This window comes from Chroicocephalus ridibundus, chromosome Z (assembly GCF_963924245.1).
Source record: "Chroicocephalus ridibundus chromosome Z, bChrRid1.1, whole genome shotgun sequence".
NCBI classification, from domain to species: Eukaryota; Metazoa; Chordata; class Aves; order Charadriiformes; family Laridae; genus Chroicocephalus; species Chroicocephalus ridibundus.
This window is the reverse complement of record NC_086316.1, coordinates 84,427,830-84,445,468: the sequence shown is the minus strand read 5'-3', so window position 1 is coordinate 84,445,468 and position 17,639 is coordinate 84,427,830. Positions and strand designations below refer to the sequence as shown.

The window sequence follows — 17,639 nt, the reverse complement described above, 5'->3', positions numbered from 1 at the left end:
TTCATTCAGGGTCTTTTGCTCATTAAATTGGCATTTTAACACCGACGGGGTACAAGAGGAGGTATTTTAGATTCGTTGTTAGGATAACATCAGATACAGGCTCATGGAAGAAAAAAAACATAGCTTTTCTTATCAAAACAGTTTTGATTACTTACAGAGTTGATATTGATCGCAATAATTCTACTCTGGAACTTACTACACTAACAGGTTCATTGAAAGCAACCTTCTATAATAAAAACTGTGACGATTTTGACCAGTATTTTCAATGTGAAAGTCAGCATTTTCACTTAAAAAACCCCCACTGCTCTACTGTTTCAGTCTAACAGGTTGGTCTGAGGCAAAAAAAATATTGGCTGCATGATGAAGTATGAAAACCATACAGCTAACAGAACCACCGATCATCAGTCTGGAAATGTTTAAACCACCTCAGATCTTCCTGTTCAAGCGACGCACGAAACTCCAAAACATACAATTAGGATAAGAAGAAAAAGGATAAGAAAAGGAAATCTGGAAATCGGTTTGAGGGATTAAAAAAAAAAAAAAAAGTCAAATGCTTCCTTTGAGTAGCTACAGAGTCTTAAACACAGTCTCCAACTCATAAACACAAAAGGAACACTGTTAACATGCAGAGAATTTAACTTCCATGTGCTGACCTGAAAATGTGATTAAAACCACCTGTGACCACAGGTGCACCAATTGCATATCTGGTTTGCATTTGTAATTTACCAAAAGACAGTAGTTCCTCTCAAGTTTTCAAAACAAAACTTCAAGGCCATTTGATATTGCCACTTCTAATTTTAGGAGAGATGTCTAAAAAACACTTCTTGGTCCTCTCTACTGCCTTCTAGAAAATAAGAGAGACAGATAGAAACGTCCACACATAGAATCTCTCTGCAGACAACAACATCTCTCTGCATCTCAAAATACTTCTGCCTTCTGTATCTTGGGCAAGCAGAACATGGAAAGCTTGTTAGCAGATGACGTAACGGACTAGTCTTGAGCCACGAACTTCTCTCACTCTCTGGCAGTGGCGCAGGATATTGAGGATACTATGGAAGCGCTTATCCACTTTCAGTTGAGTGAACTCTTTGATATCGGCTTCCACAACAAAAAATTCACCTGGAAAACAAATAATGACTTTGCTGTAGAAACAGCTATGTTGTAGGATACACTTAACATTTCACAAGTAACAACGCAACCTCTTCTTAACAATTCCATACACTGATGAAAAACAATACAGTCAGCAGTAGGACAGCCTCACACCACCTCGGCAACTTCGTTCTATTTCCTAAATTTGTCACCAAAAAGAAGAATTACTGACCTTCCCATTAAGTTCAACTACCTTGCATTGTCCACAGGTTCCATTCAGCAAGCTCCAGCTGTTGACAGCTGTATCTACTAACATCAAACCATCCACGCTCCTCTATCAGGGTGTAAAGTCTGCAGCAGTCCAAAACACCACCCAGGGCCAGGTATGAGGTGTTCCACAGATGTGCCGAAAGACAGGGACAGTAGAAAGCCAACCAACAGCACACTTTGAAGAGCCTAACAGTAAAATGGTCCTTGAGGCCTTGCCCATAGACATTCTGCTCTTGGTGACATTCAAAGCACTGACGTGAGCAAAACCAAAGAGATGCTCAGGCGCTGCTTACAGATCATAGCACAGATTTACAAAGGCAGGCATCACGCCTCAGCATTTCAATCATGGAACACAGCGTATTTGAATTAGCAGCGTAATTTGAATCCCAACTAATTGCTTTGCAATGTCTGAAATAAGCTGTGGCCTGATGATGCCTGCCCAGGGCAGGGAGTTGGAAATAGATGATCTTTAAGGTCCCTTACGACTTAAACCATTCTATGATTCTATGTTCTCTCAGCAGGCACTCAAGCTCTAGAATTGGCTGTTTGCAAATAAAAGGAAGGAGCACTGCATACATCAGTCCACCATTCCCTTGACTGCCATCAGATCTGGAAAAAGAATAATTCTTCGTTAATTAAGAAAATGCAAGAAAAAGACTAACCACTTGGAACAGCACCCTCCCTCTGTCTCTCAAAGAAAATGGCATAGGAAGATCCTGCATCAGAGCTGGCAGCTCATCCCTTCTTGCAGTTGATTAACTACTTCTAAAAGGAAATTCTCATTATCAAGTTCTTGGAAGAAACCAGGGCCTTGACTGGAGTTAAAGCATTTAAAATGCCTGTAACAGAAGCCCAAGAGAAAGTCCCCACAAACAGGCAGACACAAGAAAGGAAGGAGTTATTCTAAGCGCTCCATAGCTATATTCACCAGCTGTTATTTCATATTCAGTCTTTACACACTGCTCAGATAGGACATAATTACAGATCTAGTAAAATGACTGCACGTTTAATACTTCCTGTAACATGGCATAAGGTTTTAACCACGCATCTTCACAAAAACTCCAAGAATGAAAAGCAATCTGAAACCAGGAACGTGCTAATTAAGGTGTAGGAAAGAAATAACCAATTATCTTTAAGGAGAGTATATTCTTCTGTCGTATCATGCTTCCAAGTCTTATGAGAAAGAAGTCACAAGGCTCGGGGTATTCTAGCCTGGAAAAAGAGGATAGCATTATCCCTCCTCCTTTTACCCTTAAAGTAAAGGCAGCATCACCTTAAATAAGATGGAGCATCTCCTCTTTCTATTAAATTATTGGAGAGTCCCTCCAGTTTAACCAAGGAGAACGTAGCTGATGCTAGTTGGAACGCTGAAGATGCCAGGAAAGCTTTTATTTATTCATTAAACAAATACAACATAGCTTTACACAAGGAAATCTATGTTTTCCTGTAAACATTTCATCTTTAAATTTCGTCTTCTGCATGATCCAACAGGACACGCACTCCACTCTGCAGGAGCACCCAAGGATATAATGGCCACTAGAATTGAGGTCCCAGAGTGCTGTTTACAAGCATAGTGTTCCCCAAAATACTGCTCAGCCAGAGCTGAAGAACAACAGACTGTGTTTTCTCACAGACTGGACCATTTTGAGAGTTGGCGACACAGATCTCTAATAGGAAGTAGAATCTTCCAGAGACAATAACTGTCAACAGCTGGAGGTCTTCCCCCAAACGGGAGCTATACGGGAATTTCAGAGACTTTGCAACAATGCCAAATTTGCATACAGATGAGAAGTGGAAAGTTTGTTTACTAGGAGAAGAAAAAACCTACATAACTGCTTAAAATATAACTACAGATGGATAGAGACCACTTGTAATTTCCAGTAACAGGGCAATATCCCTAAATGGTGTTGAGAACCCAGGGATAATCTGCATACCGGTTTCGCAGCCTGTTATATCTGGAGGAGCATTGGAATGTCTTGAATCTGTGCAGAATACAATTTCTTCTTACATTTGCCCAGAATTCAGGGCAGCAACGTTTAGCCTAGCAGGATACCGTTTACGAAGAAACCAGAGCTGGCTAAAGAGCGGTGGTTTGGTTGGAAACAGTAACTCCATGTACTAAATAACTGGCTGAACTAACAGAACCACCTCACTGGCTGGCAGGTTACCCTGATAAACCAGGCAGTGTCTTTTCTCATCTTGAAACCCGAGGAAGAAGTCAGCTGGCAATCAGCCCAGCCTTCAGAAACTGTGGGAATCCTAAGCAGAGAGACACTCGCAGCAGAAATCTGAGCAAACAAATCAATGCACGCACAACCTCATCCTGAAAAATGCAATGGATAAAGACATTTAATCATTTTGCGCAGGCCAGATAAGAACCTTCTGACAGCCTGCCAGACCTTTTCTCTAGAATTTCTAGATGATTAGTCACAACAGACACACACAAAACAAAACAAAATCTCTCTCACACACACACTCAGATGCTGAATGTTCTAGTTTCCTAACTGAACTTTCCAACCTAAACAAGAAAATAAAGACTCTCTCTCTCAGGTACTTGAAGAAATTAAAAGCCTCGATTTTTCAGACTTAAAAAAAAAAAACGAAAATACTTTCTGGCAGAAAATTATCTCTGACTAGTTGCAGCTTTCTCAAGTTGCTACTTCACTGCGACTGAGGCTGCCGCAGATCGCAGTGCAGACTAAGCAGCATTCCAGGCCTAAGTGCCTCTTTCTTCTCTATAGCCATGGGCTCAAACTCCTTACCATCATCCTGAGGACAGTAACAGTTAAAGCAAATGATACTGTAAATTAAAAACGATGAAGCAAGTATTTTAAGAAATCCCAAATTAATATGAGCCCTTGCTAGACTGAAGCAAAACTTGTCTAGAAAAAATGAAACTATCTGAGCCCAAATCAGAAGCCAGTCTAGCTGCATGCCTTTAGCATGCTTTTATTAAGTCCTTTACAACACTGACTTTCCTATTACATGTTTGTTCTCTAAGTCTCAAAATAAAAAAAACTGCCAGGCATGTCCATCATATCAGAATTCCTTCCCCACAGAAGAGACACATTTAGAATCTAGAAGTTAATGATGTTATCACCATACCATGAATATTGAGAGTCTTGATCAGCGGCAAACCCAAAGGAAGGAAGAAAAAGTTGTAGTTTGTCATAAGGCGACTCCTGAGTACCCAGGGAATGCTTAGGGCAGAAAGTTCTTACTTTCTGTCCAGGGCAAAAATTCAGATGCGGGTACCAAGGCATTGTCAGAAAAAGAGCTCTCTTTCTGTGAGATAGAGGAGTTTGCTCCACGGTTTATGCTGGAACTTGGAAACACCAGGGCATTCTAAGGACATTGCCAAGCTTGATACGTGCAGTACACCCCTCCAGGAATAATTACATAGCTGTTCTCAAAAGGAAAGGAATGTCAAAAAAGGAGATTTTAATATTAGAGATTTGCTGTGCCACATATCTTCGGAGAAAATAACCTGTAAGTACAACTTGCTTTTAAATTGAGAAAAAGACATTTTGGTGCATTTTCGCTCCCTCTGTGCTTTTAAGACGAGAAAACTTCTTAAGATTATCAGACAGCCCTGTCTCTTCCACAAAGCCACTGCGGCATAACTGATTACCCAGATCTCCCAACTTCAGAACAAATTTTTAATAGTTCATGTCCCTTCTAGCTTAAAAAACTGAAAACACAGTTTATCCAGTTCGATTATCAAACCAGGAGTTTCCAAAACTTGTCGTGAATCCAAATTAAATCTTTGTGTGCTCTTAAAAGTTTTTTTGCTACAACATGCCATGTTAAGTGACATGTTTCCAGTGCAAACATATAAAAAGTAACCAAATGAGTTATGGGAAAACTCTTAAGTCAAAACAATAACCCTTGCTCCTAAACTATAGGGCTTTACCCAGAAGAGGTGATTGGGTTTTATACTGACTACCCAGTTCTGTATAGTAATAAGACATTTATATTCCTTATGGCCTAGAACATGATCTGGAAATTAATCTTATTTCTGTTCTCCTCCCCTTATATCAAAGGAGAACCAGAATTTCCATTGCTCCAGACTGTCAAAGCGTTGTTCACCCCACCTCGTATTGGACAGGAATTCTTCAGGGCCAAATCTGATTTAGGCTTGGCACCACATGCTGGCGCGGGAGGGAAAGCCCTGCTAAATCTAGATATATTTTTTCCGCCCTGTTCTCTGTCTGAGAATAAGCAGTAGTGGGTTTTCTGAAGTTTTTCATGACTGATGGTTTTAAACTCTCCCACAGGTTAAATCATTCCACCAGAGTGCCTGGATGGACCATTTTCTGAGAATAAGATGCTCCAAGTTACGCTATAACATGAAAAGCACCTGCAGTCATTAGTCGTTCAATATTTTGTCCAATATTTTTATACTTGTGCTGCAATATCCAAATGCCATGAGTTTGGTACTAGCAAATGTAGAAAAAAACCAAAAAACAAATACCTTTTGTATCCTTAGTTTCTTCTTCCAGGTACCTGTGGTAGAGATTTCTGACTGCTGCATTCATAGATTTCAAAGGCTGATGCAGGATCTTGTACTTGCCCACCACAGCCTTGTTAATTTCTTGAACAACTGCATTAATCTGATCATATGTTAAACGGCCTTTCATATACCTACAAATAAAAATAAAAATCAGTAACCAGAAAGTCACAAACAAAGTTCCGTGTTTATTTTTCTCTTTCATCAGCCTTAATTGAACATGTTATTCCTAGTTCGAAGCAGTTTCTTCTGCTTTGTGTTAATGAATAAACGCAGTAGTTGATTTTGTTCATTTCCTCGACTGTTTAATAATGTTGAAAAGCCAGAAAGATGAAACATCAGAAAGCTAAATTAAGAAGTAAAAACTAGCAAGTGCTTAAGCTAAGAAGCTTTTCAAAACTGAGTAAAGGTTGCTTTCATAGCATACCATTTAACTACAAACGCAAAAAAATCAAGCAACTTTGCAGAAAACATAACACGAGCCAAAACTGAAATCAAATGTTTCTGCCTGAGTGCAATTTAGATTTATATTATAATCATAAATAACCTGTGTTTGATCTTACAGCGATTCCTTTGGGTTTTTTTGAAGAAATACTATTTTTGTGTTATTTTCTGTATTTTATTGTGCAGCCTACCGAGCTATACAGACACGGTTCTGCACTACCAACATCTGCTTCTGAACTTTCAGAGCATTTCATGAAACTAGTACTGAAATAATAAGATCTGTTGATAACAGCCTGGAGGTACAGGAAGCACGGAAAATAAAAACAAAGTGATGTGGAAATATTAGAACCCTGGAATATTTACAAGTAAGGCTATTCAGCATTTATGGATGTAAAGGCACACATTCAAGGAAAAGGAAACATGCTACAAACTGAGAAGCCATTATATAAAAATGAAATTTGAAGTTCATATGACAAGCATTAATTTAAATACAAAACAAAACCCCAGAAAACACTGCAGGAAAAGCCAGGGCAACCTTGCAACTTGAATTAACCCATGATGCCCATTCCGTCGCTACAACAAACCAAACCCGGCTCTTTGCGTTTCATTCAGTATCACTTTGGAGATGTGTGGAAATGAGAAAAGTGTTACAACTCATTTTAAGAATGAATGGGGTTCTTTAGGTCAGGACATCAGGAAGCTAAAAGCTGTAGGACAATAAGACTGAAAAGATCGATGAACAGGAAATTCTTCCCTCATTTTAATCTGAATGAAAAACCTCAATCTTTGGAAAGCATACAAAGAATTTAAAGCACAAGCAGCTAATCAATTACAAATTCAATATTCCAAACCAGAACGTGGGCAGGCATTCTACAATTGCCAACTAAAAATAAGTGCTTGCTGTAGATTTTAATAATAGCCAGTCCCTGCCAGGGAGACAGGTCTGCATGGGGTGTGTAAAAACTCCTGAAATCAAAGCAATTGCTCTAATTTCAGACTGAATTGCTACTAAGTTATTTGTAGCCAGTTTTCAACTTCATTGATATTTTGAATAATCCAGATTCAAAGCTGGACGTGCAGCCTTTTTTATAAAAACACGCTACTTGGCACACATAACATCTTTTCAAATCAAAGCAGCACTACCACCCCTGAAATGCAGTCGTACTCGGTGAGTAACACAGCCTATAACCACAGAAGGGCTTTGTCTATACATTAACTGCTCTTTATTGCTCCACCTGCATCCCTTAGCGTGTTTATAAAGTCACAGGGGAATGCGCAGAGCTATGAAGATTAAGGCCAGAGGTACAAGATACCTATATTTAAGTTCCTATGCTCCCACTATCAATAGAGATACAGTGGATACACTTAATAAAATCAAGTGACCACCTCAGCTCATCCCGATGCAGAAACAGAGAAGCAGGATTCAGTTGCTGAAACCACAGAACCGAGCGGTTTTTGAGCGGCCCTCAGGCATCCAAGATGCTCCCAGGGGGCTAGCAGATGTGCGGGAGGGTTACAGAAAATTCAGGAACTGAAGATCTGGCAGTACAGGCTAAAGCATCTCCAGTGGCACCAGACAGTTCTGCATTACAGCTGAGCAGCCAAGATGTTTTCAGGTTTCACTGACTGTACTGACTAGACGTTCAACAAGAGCGGTGGCACTCAGGGAGAGTGGGGACACCTGTGTCACAGACGCCTTAAGCTGAAACTGCAGTCTATCAAAAGCAACTGGAATTTTTCTTCTGTGCGTAACTGTAAGGATCATAAAAACTCCAGCTGTTCCACAGTCTTCTCATGTTTCTATCCAGCCATGGCTTGCAAACCCATAAATACTGACATTTATTTCAGTCCATATATACGCTAATATAAAAATACAAAGTCAAGGGTTCCAAATTCATCCATTTAATTTAGATTTTTAAATAACTTTAAGATCTGCTTCACTACACCAAAAGGAAAAACATTCAGAACTCTTTAAAAAAAAATAAAATTGAGAGACCCAATTTCTTTTTTTGATCCACAGAAGCCCTTTTCAGAACATTTTTTCCATAGGTACAAAAACCAAAGCACAGTGCTATGTTCTTCAAAGAAAACAGCAACATCAATATATCACATATATGCCACTGGAAAAGAGATAAATCTCCTAATAGTCAACCCTGCTCCCTCAAAATGCTTAGGCTACAAGAAACATATTCCCCCAACTTACCAGCTTCTGAGACTTCTGAGTTATAACGAATGTGCAGATTCTAAAAATACCTTAAGCGGTAAGAATTTTAGAGACAGAATAAAGCAAGCATTTTCCTTTGCCTTGAATTCAAAGTTAACCGAGACATTTACTGCGCCACTTCCTTTTACCTCCTCCAAAAAGTGTCTTTCTGCAGCAGATTTGAAGGCTAAGATAATTTGCAGGTTTCTCACTGTGCGAGAATATTCTATTTGATCAAGGTGCTCCATATCTGCACCTTAACACAGCACGTAGCTTTCTTAAATACCTGCTGCAGAGCTCTAAAAATAGGAAGTGACTGAAGACTCTGTATCCCTTTTAGTGCCCTAATGATGTTAGGGATAGATTCTCCTTAGCTTTCAGCACAAAGGGGGTGAAAACCACAGACATTTTTTTCCTGTTAAACTCTACCAAAGCTGTGGAAGGAAGGGAGAGAGGACTGAGACTCTCGGCAGATGCGAACCCTGTGATACCCAGCTGGTATGGGAATTACAGACATATGTGATGCATACGCACAATTGTGCTTTATTAAGTCCCTCAGATGGGCTTAGCACAGGCAGAGCCCTGTGCTAGCACAGCCACGCGGCTCAAGGACCAGAGCTGCATAAAAACACACTAATCCCTTATTACTATCGCCAGCAGGTATAAAGAGATCCCGCATCAAAACCGGCGCTGACCTGCAGGACTGGGATATGAAACTAATTCTCATTCTTCTAGGAGAACATGGTAGATGTGAGAAAATTTGGGCCACAAACATTTGCTGCTCAGATTTGATTAAATAGCAAGTGGAATTGCAATCTTAGCTGACTTCCCCAATCTGGTATTACAATACCGCCAGGCAACAGGAAAAAATATTGGTAGATTAATAGATCTGTTTAAATTCATGTAAATCTCCCTCCAAAGAACAAACATGCTTTCCCCATCTGAATAAAATATTTCTATAGTCTCATAAGCACAGTTTAAGATGCAACCTTCCTATGAACCAGCGATGAATATAAGAGTATTCAGCTGGTCTCTGTCCCCATTCTCCCCCCTGCAAACAGCAGTGGAAAACCTTCTGCTTTCAAGGATAATGAAACAACTTCCAGAGGTTATCAGGGAAAAAATCACTACTTTAACTGAAGGTTAAAATAACATTTGGCTGGAATGGTCTACGTCTACTTCTCTTGCCTTAGCAGATATAAAGACCAAAAATTCCCCATGTTCTAGCTTTTACCTTTCCAAAATTTTATCAGGAGAGAAGTACCTAAGGGAGCAAATCCACCAAATACTAGAGGTGATCTGCGGAATAAAGATACCAGGTGCATGCACTTTTAAGAAGTAACCAAGAGAGTCCTTTATTATTATAGCTCAACATTCAGGCTCCTTCATTTTTTTGGATGGAGCAATTTGGTGGGAAGAAATGGATGCTGCTCACATGGAAATTTTGAAAGCTATAGGAAAGACGATTTGAAAGCCCCAAGTAAAACTAAAACAAAAATAAAATTCCTATTGAAACAAGTGTTGTCAGGGAACACACTGAATCTAGAGTCAAGATAACAATTTAGCATTAGGCATCAACAGAATTTTCTCATTTTTGCAGAAATATTTGTCATTGTCCCCAAGATGTCATTTAAGAAAAGTTATTCCTACCTGACAGACTTCAGACAAGAATATGTATTAATCAGGTCCTGGTGGCAGGGAAAAAAACCCCACAGCTTTCTATTCCAGAAATTTGGGATATTTCAGTGGGAGGTGTTTTTGCTTTTCACAAGTTTCTTTTCCCGTCTCAAACCAAACTGATAAGTCAAGACTTGAAGTTTTCAGAAACCAATAGTTGGGTCAAATAAAACCAGCATTTAAAATTATTTTTCTTTTTAAGTGCAATAATTCCTCTCATCTTATGAGATGATGGCTTTTTTTTTCTTTTTAAACGTCAGTTCTCAAAAGAAGAAGAGAAACCATCTATTAACTAATATATTTTTGTTCATACAATTAAAGCAGTTTTTGAGATAAGAGGTTTGGGTTTTAACTGATTAGTTCTGATCTTCCCAACATATACATAAAAAAAGAACCTAATTAGCTCTATTAATTTAATTTTCAGGTTTGCCGGCATTGCATACAAACTATTTGGAGCTATCATCATGATGTTTCATCCTGTGGAACGTTTAAAATTTCAAACCATCTCTGTCAGTCTCAGTTCTGCAAGAGCTCACTTTCCCAAACCTACGTTTGCCACCCAAATTGGCATGACAAGGTCTAAGAAAAGCCGTGCTTACTTACGCAGGAACACCTTCAAATTCTTCTGCGGTTATTAAGGGTGCTTCTTTAATAAGTCTTGGCTCTTTTGTAGGTTTCTTTGCACGTTCGGGTTCTACAACTTTTGTTTGCTCTTCACATTTCACAGTTAGGCCAGTGATGCTGTAAAATGAATGAATATTAAGTGTATAAATAGCAGATAAGTAGTAAGGAGAATACCATTACATTATTAAGTCTGCTTACTCACAGACCTAAGATCCAACCCATCTGTTAGGCTGGATGAACACAATTCACCATCTTGCCTGAAAGAAAAATAAATAAAGCAAGCCTACTCCATTTCAGATTGCATACTTCAGCTGACTTCATTATAGCTCTTCATTTCTCCGCTAGAGAGGCTGCTAGCAGGTGAATTGGAAGCAGTCCAAATGCAGCTCACAGAGCAGTTAAGAATTCAATGTACCATTACATTTCACAGAACATGAGGCCTTGCTTTTTATCAGATGAACCAGAGCACAGAGCTGCAGCCTAACACGCAGATTTGAAATACTTCACAGCTCTTTGAAATAAGTTCAAATCTTGGGAAGCCTGACCCATCCATTAATCTTTTGAAGCAAAGAAATTCAACACCATCCAGCAGGCTGGGATTTTTTTTTTAATTTTTTTTTTTTAGGCAAGATCCCAAAAGCTGAGGAATTTCCTGCTTTGAGTGATTATTAAAGAATTATTTTTATAAATTCACCCTTAGTCCAAACCCTCAGCTTAGAGCCTCAAACACCAAGTTATTTGCCAGCCACCCACCTAGCTGTTCTCCTACTCATCGCTATGAGGATGGCAAAGAGGACACATTTGGCCAAATTCACTGTCATCTGAGTACAAGGACATTACTGGGCTGAGATGAACAAGGGAAATAACTAAAGCCATACCAAGCTGACCTGTCACAAAGAACTGATCCTCTACTTTGATCTAACCTTCCCACAAGAAGAGATCCTTGTTTGATGTGGGACCCTACAGTCAGCAAACAGCACAGCATGCCTCTGTTGACCCGAAGGCTGGGGTTTGATGTGTCACTTGATGTGACACCCCTAAACCCACTGTCCCACTTCCCAGGGAAGACAACTGCAGTAGGGAGGACAGCTAGTGCCACCTGCTGGGCTCCCAAACCGTCTGGTCCCTGACACAGTGAGAGGGGAAGCTCTGCTCTGTGCCATGTCACAATGCAGAGCCCTTGGACACCGACAGTTAAACTAATTCAGATGTAAACATCTGAAAAACAAGGTGAGGTCCTACACAACGTGAATCCTGGCACCCTGGAGCTAACACTAGGGGCAGGGAATGTCAGCAAGGAAGAGGGAAAGGAAAGGGTGGGGATTTTTGGTGGTGTTGGAGGTGGGTTTGGAATAGAAGGATAAACACAAGGACTGAGGGAAGTGAGAATTCACATTTGAAAACTTCACTCCTCCTGTACATCTCCTGCCATCCTCCTCACTGCAAAAAAACTCTTATCTTTTCTAGATCATTCCCCACCCGCAGGTACTTCTGCTTTGTGTTCCTACCCGCTACCTTGCCTGTTCATGCTGCAGTGAGGTGGTACACGTACAGCTCGCTGCTGACCTGCACCACGAAGAGAAAGAACAGATGCTTGTATTCAAAATCTCACTTTGGTGTACCAAGAAACTGCTCTCTCAATAAACACCTGGAATACAAAGGCCTTAAGATACACTGAACTTGCTTTTTATTTCAGCGAGATTCCTCCAGTAAATAAGAACATCAAAATCAAGAGCACGGGAGAGAAGCAATACCTAAAGCCATGAATTGTTCGATTTGTCTGTGTGTCATTTCATTCTTTCTGAGCTTTTCCGTCTCACCAGTGTTCGAGCACTCGGTCTGCCTTCTGCATTACTTATCTCATGATACTCACTCAACAGACAATTAGTACTCAGCTCCCCAAACATTTTGGGATGTAGAGGAACAGAAGTGGAGATCAATGGAGGAAGGCTGGGGGAAGAGGACTGAAGACCTATTTACAGTGATAGAGATGGATTCTGACCAATTACAGTCTGTTCTGTCTTGCACTTGCTTGACCCTCCACCACACAACACAGTGAACGTCAAGAAGCGACAACATGGGGACAAAGGAGAAAGGGTGTTCTGACAAATGGCATTAACATATAATGTATTATTTCCCAGGAAAAACCAACGGCACAAACTGACACTGACAGAATAGCAATTATAAACTGGCAGAGCGTGATCTGTAGAAAATCCTTAGAAAAACTTGCTTATTTTTTACACATGTTGTTCTCTCTAGAAAGGGAAGGAGCAGCTAAAGCCAAATCACAATTAACTTCTTGATCAAAAGGAGGACAAGACTGGAAGGGAAACCAACATCCTAAAGAATCTTTTTGATATCAGAGGTGACACAATTGCTAAACAAGCCTCATTTGCACCTAAACAATTCCCAGTAGCTAACGTAAACTTAAGACAAAGGTCTTTCCTCAACTAAGAAAATAAGTTACAAAAGGAAGGCAGAACCCCAGCGATAATTTCTGAAGAATCTCCATTCTTTCACATACACAAAAATTTCTGCAACATCGAAATTGAAAAGGAACAAGAAATCTCTAGATACATTTTAGGAGGCTGTTTCTTAAACTAAGGGTTCACATCTGAACAGTAGCATTCAGAAAGAAAGATCTTCTGCACAAGTCATCTCTCTACCAGCTAAGACTAGTCCAACTTTCAATACAAGCAGTACCCACACAGATGAGAATATTGCTATGCATGATCTAAAATTACAGTTCATTTTTCTCTTCTGTAACCCTGTTTCCACATCCTTAACATTTTATTTTGCTGGAATACGCCTGTAATGTTTTCAGCCTGGGGCTTGTCTGGTATTAGGAGCGAGACCAGGTAAAGCTGATAAGATTCAGGGCACATATTGGAAGCACTGAATTCAAATAGACTGATGCATTGCCTTCAGACAAGCTACAAGGATGGAAACAAGGGCTGGGATCTCCAGACTCTAGAGGAGACCCCCACCCGGCACACAATAACATAAAAAGCAACTCCAACAGGCCAGAGAAAGAGCTGACCACTCTGAGAAACCTAGTCAGAGTTATAATGTCTGCGAAACCTTCTGAATAATAGCTATCATTTCACATACTTGTGTCTTATTCTCTTACTTGAGCTACTTTATTCTGAACAGCTTCTCAGGACTGCCCTCTCAAAGGCCGGTGGATGTCACTGATAGCTAAAATAAATGCCAGGCTGCCGCAGGGAAAGAATAAAAATACCACCACCATAATTCAAATCCCCACTGAAAGATGACCGAGTTAAAGGATTTTTATTTTTTTTTTAGTTATATTTGAAAGGGCAGTGTTGAACTTCAGTTCTAGTGACCCAGCATTTGGCTCACTAACCCACCCCTTCAACCCCTAGGCGCTGCAACTATTAGATCAATGTGTTTGCAATTCTAAAGCCAGGGATGCTCAGATTTATCAAAGAACTAGCATTCTACTTTAATGTCACATCTGCCACTGGAAGCTTCTATCTGAACAACTTGGATTTTACAGGTTTTACCTGAGGGATTTGTTCGGGTGCTAGTACAAGTCTAGTAGTGAACAGTCAAGAGCAAACTCCAGAATCAATTCATGTAACAACCTTTGTGCCCAAAAGTTCACAGTTAATATACAGTAAAAAGAGTGGAGCTGTACAGTGCTGGACACTGCGAGGAGCAGCCCCACACCCCCATACTCACGTACCACGTACCAGCTCTGAGTTGGTTTAGGCAGATGGGGAGGAATGTTTTCACGGAGGTGCTGTGCTTCATTTTGATCTCTCTCAGCAGACTTCTGGAGCTCCTGAAATTAACATTAGACTTCATCAGAAATCTGAAACTTAATGCCGAGCAAGCAAAATTAGTTTGCTCTTAGGGCAATGTTAAAATAATTTTTTAACTTAAGAAGTGCTGTTTGGTCTCTCCCCATCATCTTACCTCTTTACCCCCTCATTTCCCCAAGAGCAACTAGCAAAGCTCAGGAAAACAAAGCTGAGAGTGAGAATATAACCTTGTCTGTCTTTGCCCTTAAAGTGTCAGAGAAATTCGAGCAGGCAAGAAGTAAATTTGTAACAATATACCCTAGCAGGTCTCCAAGCTGGTGATGAAGAGATACTACAGGAAACTCATCTACATTCCCCAAACAACACTTTCACAAAAGACTTGATACATGAAGGCACTGCAAACACAGACTAAAACAAGAAATAAATATTCTAATTAAATCGTTTTCATAGCTATTGCGAGGATGTAAAAATAGAACTGCTCTTTAGATCACAGTATCTATTATGATAAAGACATGTTTTCAATATATAAACCCTGAAAAATACTTTTTTAATGTTCACTATGCTGGAGAGACACTTACTAAACCATCAGAAAGCCTATTCCGAGTCCCAGTTTAACTTTGTAAGCACATGCATCCAAACATGTCACTTCGAATCTAGAAAAGAACAACTATGCAATTATCAAAGATTCCTTTGAATCTTTCAGTATTTTATGAACAGGGGGGGAAAAAAAAAAGATTACTTTTAGCAAATTCTTCAGTTTTTCTTGCTGTTGAACTTCCGCTTCCATTTTATTCAGGAGATCATGCAAGAGAACCATCTCCTGTCCTATTTTACAGAGCATAGATTTGAGAGATGGTTCTTGACCTGTCGAAGAGAGAACATTAGGCCAAAAAGCCTCCAACACAAAACCAAAATCCAATTTCCCTCCCCTCCATGAGGAGCGATTATCTGCTAACTCTACGGTCCCTAGCCACCACATCTTCCCAGGAGAAGCAGCAACATTTGCTGGTCAAACAGTCAATCTCCTACTCCACAGAGCCAACAGAATTCAAAGCTACTGAGGGAATAAAGGTCCCTCTCCACCAGGAGGTTGGAAGGTGCTAAGCTGTACCCACTACCACGGCAGGTTGCACATAGAGGACACAGCTTTTAAATGCAGCCTGGCTTTCACAACTCAGCACCCTGTTCTACTTCACGATCTCCCTCTGTTTAGGGTTATAGTTCTTCTTCAAACAGGAGGTGAGCCCAGATGACCAGATGACCCTCCCAACCAACATTTCTATGATCCTGGGTAACCTCTATTTGTGCCTAGCAAAGGGCAACAGATTAATCTAAAACATTCAGATCAAATTCAGTACCTCAGTTTAAATAAGTTTGTAAGCATGCAGTGGGTAACACCACAGCCAGGCACTCCTAGAACACTAGGACAAGACACCCGTATAAAACTCCCATCTATGCCTTCGCACATGTTTTTAATTAGGGTTAACATATTCACCAAGATATTTTTTCTTCTCCCATCTGGGGCTTTCCCCACCAAATGTACAGAATATAGGGTGCATTAACCCCACAGACTCCAAGTCCCTCAGAGGGGCATACTCTCACTTAGCTCACGTTCTCTGCTTGGCATCTGGATCCCTGATAACACTCCCATTTTTGCCACCCTTGCTCACAGTCTTGGTTATTTGTTAAATTTTTGTTCTCTGTATGTTACTTGATTTCCACTTTCTGTTCCGTTCCTTGTCTAATTAGAGCATTCCCATTTTCTGCAAGCAGGTGCAAGCCGAAACCTGCTCTCAATTTCTTTTACCTATGTTTCTTAGTTGAAGAGTCTTTTTAATAGTTGAAATCTTCATGTTGATGTGAAAGCATAAATCTTCCAGGTCTGAGGATGCCATATTCCTCTATTATCATACTGAGGGGAAATAAAAAAAGAATGCAGTAATTTAAGAATGACCTAAGTTGCAAAACTAAGCACACAGCAGCATTTTAAAAAGGACCCCGATCTGTTTAAGAAGCAAAGAGAACTTAAATGAAGCAGTAAAGTTATTACCTTCTATTTTACTAAACTGGAAACAGAAGAGGAAGCACAAAATTACTGACGCTAGACAAAATAAAGCAGTTTCCCTGAATTCTGGAGATAAGTGCAATGTAATATCAGTGCAACGATTCGTCATGAAACTGGGTAAGTATTACATTAAGGTGTTCACTACTAAAGGAGTTGGAAGTTTACTGCAATAAACAAGAAGTATCTGGTTTATATAAAGCAGTGCTATAAGGTGCTCTCAGGGAGATTACGTCAGGTGATCAACATTTAAAGAGGTGGGTTTGGGTTTGTTTGGGTTTTTTAAGTAATTAAACAAAAGAAAACGCACACCCTCTTGCTAGCAGCGTACGGAGGCACAAAAAGTAGCATTATATACCAGTTACTCTTGTGCAAGTATACCTATTAACTCTAGTAGAGAAAATAATTGATGAAAAAGCGTTGCTGAAATGCGTCTTCCCCCGCCACAGCGTAACAAACCTCCATTTAACGCTAACGCCCGGCCGCCCTTGTGCCTGCAGCGCTCACACGGCTCCCTCTGGCGGCTCCCTCACACCCGAAAACCAAGCTTTTCTCTTAAAAATACTATGAACCCGCAGGCTTGCTAAATCAGTCAGTAGAGACGTGCCGGTTTCCACACACCTTCCGCACCTCAGGAGAAACCGTTACGACCCGCCGCAACCCCCGCCCTCCATTTTGCCTCACGCCCTGCCCCGACACCCGCCTTCCCTCCCCCAACCGTCCCGCTCTCACCGCGGCGGCGGCCGCAGACGGTTCCCCTCGGGGCGGTGAGGAGGAAAGCGGCGGGGGGGAGGTCTCTGGACACGAGAAGGGATCACCGGGGAAAGTGGCGAATGTACCCACCGTCCCTGGGCGGCAGCACCCGTTCGAACCCGCCGCCCTTTGCCGGGAGGCGGCGCCGCGCATGCGCCGGAGGCGGCGCGCGGGGAAGGCGGGAAGCGCTGAGGGGACGGGCCCGGCTCCCTCAGGAAC

The 17,639-nt window shown here is 40.8% G+C and overlaps 1 protein-coding gene across 2 annotated transcripts; it reads right to left on the bottom strand.

Moving 5' to 3' along the window:
- Window positions 1-17,567, bottom strand: SKA1 (spindle and kinetochore associated complex subunit 1). 2 transcript variants are annotated; one of them, XM_063320372.1, is made up of 7 exons: window positions 17,511-17,567; window positions 16,413-16,517; window positions 15,345-15,469; window positions 14,534-14,625; window positions 10,797-10,934; window positions 5,834-6,003; window positions 1-1,119 (listed from the first exon to the last, which is right to left on the bottom strand). In XM_063320372.1, the coding sequence occupies exons 2-7, from the start codon at window positions 16,498-16,500 to the stop codon at window positions 971-973; spliced, it is 762 nt and encodes a 253-aa protein (XP_063176442.1). In that variant the 5' UTR covers window positions 16,501-16,517; window positions 17,511-17,567; the 3' UTR covers window positions 1-970. The 2 variants fall into 2 exon arrangements, with proteins under 2 accessions (XP_063176442.1, XP_063176441.1); XM_063320371.1 differs by having other exon boundaries at window positions 17,400-17,533.
- Between the last annotated feature and the right edge of the window lie 72 nt (window positions 17,568-17,639).